General features: G+C 42.0%; 1 protein-coding gene across 1 annotated transcript; it reads right to left on the reverse strand.

Annotated features, from left to right (window-relative positions):
* Positions 1-384: 384 nt before the first annotated feature.
* LOC149501143 (uncharacterized) lies at positions 385-7,910 on the reverse strand. Its single transcript, XM_089734529.1, has 2 exons — positions 7,390-7,910; positions 385-2,398 (listed from the first exon to the last, which is right to left on the reverse strand). The coding sequence occupies exons 1-2, from the start codon at positions 7,401-7,403 to the stop codon at positions 685-687; spliced, it is 1,728 nt and encodes a 575-aa protein (XP_089590655.1). The 5' UTR covers positions 7,404-7,910; the 3' UTR covers positions 385-684.
* Positions 7,911-10,549: the final 2,639 nt, after the last annotated feature.

The raw sequence follows: 10,549 nt of genomic DNA on the forward strand, positions 1-10,549 counted from the left end.
TAAATCACATCAACAATTGAAAGACTACGTAATTTTTTGTAGTAAATAAAACATTAAAACCTTAAAGCCTCCGTGGTCTATTCGGTAATACACCAAAGATTTAATCCTGAAGTACATACGAATATTTGTAGGTTTATTTATTTATTTATGTACACACAGAAAACAAGACACAGTACAGAGTAATAGGAAAATTATGTACAAAGGCACTGCTTATTTCTTTGAGAAATCTCTTCCAGCAGACCTGCGAGAGGATAATGAGAATAATAATAAAAAGTGATAAGTGTGTGTAGAACAAATAACACATAACTAAAATAACAAATACAACATGAGAATTATAGCACAAATTATGTAGACTACAGCCGTAGCGTTTAAAAAAAACCAAAATTCTATGAACTTATTTATTAAAGAATTACAATTATAACAATTAATTAAACTAAGATGCTATCGAGTGGACTTGGACGATGTCAGTACCGAAGTGGCGCCAGCGGGCCCCGGCCCGGGCGGCATAGCGACGCTGCAGTGTCAGCACTTGACGCCAGTCGCGTAATTTTCCATGAACATGGAATGAGGTTGCTGCGTCGACAATTTGTAGTCACGTACGCCACTGGTTGCTAATTGCGAAATAGCGAATTAACAAAATGCATGTTACTAGGGTACGTAACACCTCCCCCCTTAGCTCGGCAACTATTTGATAATCTTGAGGGCAAATGTTGCCGGAATTCGGTCCTTCTTCTGGGGTTCTTCTGGACTCTCGTACGGGTGAAATTTTGAGGTTTCTTCGCGTGGCTTCTTTTCCAGGGTTATGTTGCAAGACTTGTGCCGATGAACAGCGATTACAACAGCTAGGACAATCGCGCCGCAGAGTGCTCCGTAAAAGGGTATTGTCGTATGAAAGAGTGCTTGGTTCGTGACGTCACTTTGTTCTAGGTCCACAGGATGTTGTTGGATTATATCATCTTGGATTTGGTGTATTTTCTCCAGGTTCAAGGAGGTGAGCTTGATATGAGGTCTAATGGGTCCTGTGATTTTTGCATCCTTCGGGATTTCGGTTATTTTCAGAGGCTGTCCGTTGATCTGATCATTATTGTTTGCCAGTGTTAGTCGTCCGGTTCGCAGCTTACAATTTTGCGGGATGGTAACGAGATAACTTCCTTGAAGCGTACTGTACTCCAGGCGTTGACAATGAAGTTCGATCTTCGTGGTCTCGGGGAAAATAAGGACGTAATGCTTATCGTCTAATTGTTCCATGGCTTCTTTAGTGAAAGAAACAGAGGTTGGCTGGCATGAAGTGTTCATGGCTTGATTGTAGATAAGATCGTGGATGCAATCAGGGTCATCTCTTGGCTGGTGATTTATATTTTCCTCGCAGAGGTAGTACCTGTTGTACTTCGGGCATTCAGCCTCTATGTACATGAACGCTTTCTTATTTGTTGCGATGAAAGGATAAGGAGGGACGAAAGTTAATTGATGCTTATTAGGGGCAATGGTTAATTTATATAATTCGAATTCATCCGGAGAAATTACAGGAAATTTAAAGACAATAACTATTTTCTTTCCTACATAATAATAGCCTGGTTTTATAATATTATAATATTCTCTTAAATCTACGTTTAAAATACGGTTTTCCGTATATAATTTTCTTAACCTATCTGTCATATTACTTAACGTATCTATGCTTATCATACTATGGTGTGTGCTTGATGCACGGATAAAACTTAAGATATTTTCAATCCTACATAATTCGTTATATAAATCCTCAATATTTTCACTAATGATAGCTAGTAACTGGGCAAATTTAGCATATTTAAGCAGATTACTATCGGCATATATTTTACTGTCTAATAACCAGCTTAGGGTAACATTAATTTTTTCCTGATTCTTTGCGATTTCGGAAAGTAGCTGTGTATGTTCGGTCATCCATGCTTTGTTCAGACTAATATATTGGTTAAGCTCGGATGATAGCTGATTATCATTATTTTGCAAAATTTTAATAGCTTTACTGTAAAGTTCGGCATCTGACTGGTCTAGGTTACCTGTAATGCTTTTAACAATTGAACCTAAGCCATCAATGAGACCTCTTTTTACACGATTGGGTTTGAGGCTGTTAATTTTAGAATTGATTTTAGTGATTTTGCTAGTTAGGTAGTTTATTTGCAGTTCATAAAGGAGATAAGTGTGTTCGTCTAGTTGGTCTTTAAAATATTTTAGTTGAGTTTGTACTGAGTCGAGTCTGTGGTCTACATCAGCTAATTCTATATATTGTAAAAATGAATGATAGTGGGATACGAGTCTAGTCTGTCCGAGTTTAAAAGGTAAAAGTCCAGGTCCGTTCTCGAGGGTCTCAAGTTTTATCTCGTGTGCGGTCGTCAGATGTCGGGTCAGGAGGTTCAGTAGAATCCTGTAACAATCGGAAGTCTTTATGTGCACGTTTAAGTCGGGATTTAGCAATAGGGCCTCGTTTTTTCGATGTGTAGATATGAATTGGTAAGTCTGCTAACACTCTATCTTGAGTGTACCTCGGGGCTGTCTTTTGTCGGGCTGCTATCGGGTTTTTAATGAAAACTTGTTGGTTAGGTTGGTACGTCGCTTCTGGTTCGCGGTCTTTATTTCTATTTTCAATGAGAGATGTACGGTTAGCAAGTGAGGTTTCATTTATGAGTTCATAAACTGTAGTCATTTGAGCTTTATGTGATTCCATGTACTGCTGCAGTAAATGGGCTGTTATGTCGATGTCGAGAGGGTCTCTAGGGTCAAAGTGTCCCGTTATGATGTCAAAAGGGCGACATTTGGTGAAACTGTGAACTGAACTGTTGTAAGCTAATATTGCATAAGGCATTAAGTTTATTACAGGTTCATTTTTATGTTGTAAGCGAAGTATGCGAAGGTGTTCTAGCAAGGTTGAATGGAATCTCTCTACATTGCCATTGTCATTAGGTGTATGTGCTAGGGTTTTATGATGATTTATTTTGTGAAGTCGTATGAATTCGGAAAACAATTGGTTTGTGAATTCTGTACCATTATCAGTTACTATGGTTAAAGGTAGACCATGATGCGTGCAGAACTGCAATAGACCTTGTAATACGCTAATTGCTGTGCCGTCTCTCAACAGGTAAGCCTGTCCGTACTTAGAGAATACGTCAATAAATGTCAGGTATTTTTCGGATTGGGCGGTGAACAAGTCCATATGAACTATTTCGAAGGGTTTCTTCGGGGGCGGTACTATGCTAAACTGCTGTTTAATGGGTGCGCGATCGTATTTAGCTTGTCCGCATATAGTACATTCGTTTATGAATTTTGTAATTTGATCTTTCATTTTCGGCCAGTAATATTTTCGCGAAAGAGCTAAATAGCACTCGTTTATTCCGCGGTGGTTAGTTTTTCCATCGTGATAGTGGCTTATTATTTCTTGTTGCCGAAGGTACTCCTTCACATTTTCTAATTCGACCTTTGTGAGTAGGAGGTTCATTGCCGAATTTCTGAACGTGTCTTGAATTATAGGTATAATGTCGTACATGCTTAGTGTTGGATTAATAAGGAGGCCAGTTTTTACTTTAGGATTAACGAATTCTTTAATGGCGTTTATGATGTCTTCTCTTAAGTTTGATTGAGAAACTTGTATAGATATGCGAGTGTGCGTTTCAAATGGCTTACTGACAACGGGTCGTTTTTTGATGTCTCCGACCACTGTTATACATATTTGCTTATAGAATTTATTCAATGGTTCGTCGGTTATGGGGACCTCTAATATGGGGTTTTCATTACTGGTATGAGCTGTGGCGGTGGTTGAACCAGTGACTGAGGGTGGTTTTTCTGAAGGGTTCGCTATCATGGAACTTACATCTTCGTTATGTATCTCTACTCGCGAGAGGGCGTCGGCGTTTGTATTAATTTTGCCCTTTTTATAGACGATGGTGTAGTCATACTCGCTAAGTTTAAGTCGCCACCTGGTCAAACGTGAGTTAGGCTCTTTAAGGTTCATAATCCACTGTAGTGGTTTATGGTCCGTTATTATTTTAAATTTTCGGCCAAATAAATATGGTCTAAAGTATTTGGTGGCCCACACGATTGCGAGTAATTCTTTCTCAATTGTACTGTAATTCATCTCGCTTTCATTTAAGGTACGCGAGGCGTAACATACAGGTCTATCGGAGCCTATGGGGCCCTGTGACAATATAGCTCCTAAAGCCACATTTGATGCGTCAGTTGTTAAAATAAATTCTTTTGTAAAATCAGGGTACTGTAATATTGGGTCGTTAGTCAAAAGTTGCTTACACTTTTCGTAACAGTCTATGTAGTCTTTACTAAGGGTTATAGTCCGTCCTTTCTTTAAGCACTGTGTGAATGGTTTCGTTATTTTAGCAAAGTCGGGTATAAATTTTCGATAATATCCTATAAGTCCGAGGAATTGCTTAATTTGTTTTGTGGTTTTGGTATCGGGTACTTTTGTATGGTGGCAATTTTGTCGGGATTAGGTTTAATTCCTTCGTTGCTAATTATATGACCTAAGTAGGCTGTTTCTAATTTTAAAAATTCTGATTTGTCCATCTGTATTTTGAAGTTGGACTCACGAAGTCTCTGAAACACTTTTTCGAGGTTAACAAGATGTTCCTGTAAGGATGTGCTAAAAACGATGATGTCATCAAGATATACTAGGCATATAACGTTTTGAAGACCTTTCAAGACGTTATCCATAACTCTTTGAAATGTAGCCGGAGAATTTTTTAATCCCATCGGCATTCTTAGAAATTCAAAATGTCCGTGCTCTACATTAAACGCAGTTTTTGGGATGTCTTCAGGGTTCGTCTCCACTTGGTAGAATCCGCTTGCCAGGTCCAGGGTTGTGAAATACTGGCACTTACCTAATTTATCTAGAACGTCGGATATGTTTGGTATCGGATATTTGTCGTCGATAGTTTTTTCATTTAGCTTACGGAAGTCTACTACTAATCTCCATTTTTGTTTTCCAGATGCATCTGCCTTTTTAGGCACGACCCAGATAGGCGAGCTCCATGCTGAGTCGGATGGTCTTATTATATTTTGTTGCAGCATCTTAGAAATTTGGTCTCTAACTTCCTCCCGGTGGACAAAAGGATAGCGATAGCTTTTTGTATAGATCGGAATTTCATCGGTCGTCCTAATGTGGTGTTTTATTTTATTAGTAAAGGTGAGCGGTTCACCCTCAAGATAGAATACGTCAGCGTACTGCGAGCAGAGGTTAATTAAATTCATTTTTTCCTCCTCATTAAGGTGATCGGTACGTAATCGTGATAAGACCTGATCAACGCGACTACGACTTTGTTCGGTACGGCTGCACTCGATATTAAACGTTAACGCTTCTATGGGGGCGGTCCATTGAAAATATCATGTCGTTATGCGATGTGTTTTTCGACTTCAATTATACCACGGTTTTTAACGACTGTCGTGATGCATTCGTTCACCACACAGTTGTTCAGATATTGCTGCGGGATATAGACTTCGCCGTCAGATGAATTTATTGGAATTCTAACTAGCTTACTAGAGTTAGCCGGTACGATGTCTTCGTACAGGTTGACGTTGCGAGAATTGAACATTTCAATAGGGTTGGTAGAATTGTCTGTAATCAGTAAGTTGTCTTTAAGGTCGATTCTAGATTTCCATTTAGTCAGCAAGTCTAAACCAATAAGTCCGTCAAAAAAATTGTGGAAATCGTAGACAAACAGTTTAATAGGTCCCGCGTCGTTAAATTCTGAAAAAGCTGGTATAGTGATAGAAAAGTCGTTCCTAGTTGTAGCGTGGACGTTCGTTACTTCGAAGGGGTCATATTTAAGAGGTATATTTGAATAGTATTTTTCCACCGCTTTCGGGCTTAAAAAGGATTGATTTGCGCCCGTGTCGATTAATATGTTTAGAGGTGGATTTTTAATTTTTAGGTACGGTAACTGGCGTTGAGTTTGTAAATTTAATTCTATTTTAACAGTTTTAATGGGGGCTCACGGGAAAATCCTGATCCGAATGACTAGTAGAGGGTTGCGCTTCGGCTCCTATACTACTTATTTCGTTAACTTTATTTTCGTTTGGTGGGCAGTCATTTATTGTAGGGTCGTAATATTCGTATATTTCATAGTTATTATAGTCCGCGTCATAGTTAGTGTAATCTGTATAATAGTTACGGTCATAGTCGTGGGTATAGTAGTCATTGTCGGGTAGTAATAACCGTCACTATTGTAGCATTCGTTAATGTTCATCTCTCTTGTTTTAAAATAATTTGTTGGAGGTGGGTTACCTGACTTACTCCAATCATGACCTGTGAGTGGAAGTTGTTTTGCCACGTAGTGACTAATACCACTCATAGGTTTCGGTCCCTGGTTCCGCTGAGGTAGCCTAAATACGTTGCTACGGGGTTGTAGTTTGGTGGGTGCGATGCGAACATTTGCTGCGTGCGTGATGGCATGTTAGGCATGCGCTGAGGGGCGTTAAATTTGAAAGCAGGTTTCCAATGGTTATTAGGTCCTGGTGGTGGCTGTCGCTCCCAGCTCGGTCCTGGGTTCGGTCCGAATGAAAGCGGTTTCGGCATTGCTACCGGAAACATAGGTGGTATCTTTACAGGTGGTGTCGGTGTAGGCTGAATAAGGTTGCGCCGTTCAGAGGTGAACCCGTTTCGCTGTTGTAGATACATTATGTTAAGTTCTTCCTGTACAAATTCCAGAGCCTTTTCAATGGAGGTCGGTCTCATGCAGCGTATGCGAGATCCCAAGGGTTCCTTGAGGCCTCGAACAAATGCTTGCATTGTTAGCTTTTTATACAAGTCGCGTTTTGCCTCGATGGTTGTGGCAATACTTTCGTGTAAAGTTACGTATGTCATGAGAGTGCTGAATAGGGTCTGGCATTTGTCGTAAAACTCCTGGGGGCTACTGTTTCCCTGTGTTAGTAAGGATAGGTCATTGTATAAAGCGGTCTCATCTCTTTGGTCTGAAAAATTATTAATAAGGGCAGTACGGATACCTAACCAGTTCTCTGGTATGCCATTTGAATTTATGGTCCTGGCGGCAGGACCAGTTATTTTATTTAATATACCGTTTATTAGGCTGAGGTTATTTAATTCGTTGCCAGGATCTGTTCTTATATACTGTGTGACGATTTGGTCACAAATTCTGATAAACCTAGTCAGTATGTTCGGATTGCCGTCGAACTCTGGCACTGGGCGAAGGGCCTTATAGATTTGGTCCGGGTCTACGGCCATTTCTAATTTATAACTTACGTTAATATCTAAATTTCTATTTAAATCGACGTCTCTCTGTCTACTACTAATCTGCCTTGAGGAGACAGATTTTTCACCGTAATTCTTCGGATGAAAAATTTTGGATTTGGATTGACAAGGAGGCAACACAAAAAGAAGGTTCAAGTACTTACATACGATATATCATTTTGGTCTTCTCGCGTATCGATTTCCAGATACTACGCCGGCTGTGTCTTCACGATTCAGGTATTCGATAAGGGCTTGATAGCACGAGCAGCGACTATACGGAGTCGGCAGAATCAACGATTTTTGGTGTTCTTTACCGCGCCGCGCACTGCTTCGAATATCCTACCGACTGCGCCAATTATGTAGACTACAGCCGTAGCGTTTAAAAAAAACCAAAATTCTATGAACTTATTTATTAAAGAATTACAATTATAACAATTAATTAAACTAAGATGCTATCGAGTGGACTTGGACGATGTCAGTACCGAAGTGGCGCCAGCGGGCCCCGGCCCGGGCGGCATAGCGACGCTGCAGTGTCAGCACTTGACGCCAGTCGCGTAATTTTCCATGAACATGGAATGAGGTTGCTGCGTCGACAATTTGTAGTCACGTACGCCACTGGTTGCTAATTGCGAAATAGCGAATTAACAAAATGCATGTTACTAGGGTACGTAACACACATACACATAGCAAATATTATAAGTAACACAGTAACACTCATATATACGAAGAGTATAGAAACATGATCATTCGGTTCGGTTTATTTATTTATTAAAAATTAAAAAATCAGTGCGTACACATACAGTACATGTACATATTTCATAATATTACATATTATAATGAATGATCAGTGGGTAGTTGATAGACCTGAAAACTCACATTTTGAGTTTTCAGGCTTGGCATGGCTACTGGAATCCACACACATAACGTGAATACCGACCACCTTGAGACATGAGGTCTGAGTCTTCATTGTATATGTCACAATAATTATTAAATCATATTAAAACGGCTGTCCCATGATTCAAACTAGAACGAATTCCTTCACAGACAGTTACGTGCATACCATTTTTATTTATTTTTTATTGAAAGATTACTGGTGGCCGGTAGGCCTTTCCAGCTTCACCAGGACAGGTGGGCGAGCAAAGGCTCAGCCAGGAGGGGTGGGATTTGCTAACAACTGCCCGAGCGCCTCCGAAGGAGACCTAACAACTCAAGAGCAATTGCTTCGCGAATGAATCTACTACCGGATCGGAATCGCGACCCACTGAGAAGATCCGGCGAGAAACTCAGCGGGCTGATGCATGGGTTAGGCTGCACGTCGACCTCTTTGTCGAGTTCGACGAGTACGGTTACCGGGGTTCCTCAGCCTGCTCCTAGTGTTAGAGCTGAAGGTATCTAATGCAAGAGTTATTGGATCTGATGGATCCGTAAGGACGTGTCTAGGGCGACGACGGTGACTTGCTCCTGCGTGATCAGGATTCGGGGAGTAATCAGCGGCGGCAACGATAAGGCGATTATCATGACGCATAGCCTTATGGAAGTAACGTTCCGACACTAACTTCATGTGTTTGCGGATCGATTCGAGGCCCAGGTCGTCGTGAAGGTCGACGTTCCTCACGAACCACGGAGCCCCGACGGCTAACCTGCAAAAGCGGGATTGTAGAGATTGGAGGGTGTCTATGTGTGTGTGGGCCGCGTGAGCGAACACCACACTCGCGTAAGTCATGACGGGCCTTATGCAAGTTTTGTAAAGTGTCACCTTGTTCCGAAGGGACATTTTACTCCGCTTACAGATCATGGGATAGAGTCTACCGAGAATAAATGCGGCACGGTCACGTACTGTTTTTATATGCGGACGGAATGTCATGGATGCATCCAGGGTGACTCCCAGGTACTTGACCTTCCTGGTCCAGGGTATAGGTTGGCCGAAGAGGGTGATCGGGGGTGTGATATTTCTCCTCCTAATGCGGGAGGAAATGAGCGGAGAGTTTCCCCTTTGAAATAACACTGTTGTGCTTTTCGCTGGGTTGATGTCTATGCGCCATTTTCGGAACCACTGTCCGAGGGTTAACGCTGCACTCTGGAGCTTACTCGCGATTAGGGACTTGTTTCTACTTGAGTAGTAAACGGTTGTGTCGTCAGCGAATAAGGCTAGCTGGGTCGGCGGCGACCGGGGAATATCATTGACAAATAAACTAAATAGGAGCGGAGAAAGAACGGAGCCTTGCGGGACTCCAGCCGTGAGTGGTCGCGGGGAGGAGCGGGTTCCCTCTACTCGATATCGAAAAGAGCGGTTAGACAAGAAGTCCCGTATGATGAGCACGAGACTGTCCGGTACGCCCATGTTGAAAAGTTTGAAAATCAAACCGTTGTGCCAGACTTTGTCGAACGCTTTTGCGACGTCGAAGAAGAGGGCTCCTGTGTAGATCGGTTTTGGTCGGTTAAGTCCCACGAGAATGTGCTCCGTGAGGCGGTGCACCTGTTGTACGCATGAGTGATTTGCACGGAATCCGAATTGTTCATCGATGAGAATGCCCTTTGATGAGACGAAGTCTCCGAGGCGTCCAATAAGTGGTAGAGTTAACATTTTCTTTTACATTTTGACATTCAACAAGTGTGTTTTTGATGACATCCAAGTTGAAATAAATGATTTAGAATTTGAATTTGAATTTGAATTGTTTGTAGAGCAGACGCTCATACAGTTTGCCCAGAGACATGAGGAGGCTAATCGGGCGGTAACTCGTCGGATTATTTTTTGGCTTACCGGGTTTGTGTATGTCGATAACGTCCGCTTCTTTCCACACCGCGGGAAAGATACAGTTAGCCATAGCGGCATTAAAAATAGATGCCAACATCACGATGAGTTGGACGGGTAAAAGTTTAATAACACGGTTAGATATACCGTCTTAACCGGGAGCTTTGCGAGGACGTAGGTCTTTGATCAAGTCTTTAACTTCCATCGGGGTGACGGGTGGTAACGCATCCAAGGGTGGCAAGGAGGCTCTGCGTTCTACCTCACTGTCTACTAATTCTACATGAACAGGGTCCTCGGATTGAGTGCTGGGCGTGCACTGGGTTTGCAATGTATCGGCCAGCAGCTCTGCTTTTTCGTCATCATCGAACGCCGCGAGTCGGCCCGAGGGGCCTACGAGGGGGGGCATAGCTACTACCGTATCCGATTTGAGAGTACGAGCTAAGCGGTAGTAAGACCTTTGAGAGGGCGCGAGTCCTTTTAAGAAATCAGACCATCTGGCATCTCGGACTTCGGCGATGCGAGACTTTACGTCGCGTTGTAGGGCACACGTGCCTACCCTTATGATCTCCCAA

Source organism: Bombyx mandarina, chromosome 17 (assembly GCF_030267445.1).
Source record: "Bombyx mandarina strain Sakado chromosome 17, ASM3026744v2".
Taxonomy (NCBI): Eukaryota; Metazoa; Arthropoda; class Insecta; order Lepidoptera; family Bombycidae; genus Bombyx; species Bombyx mandarina.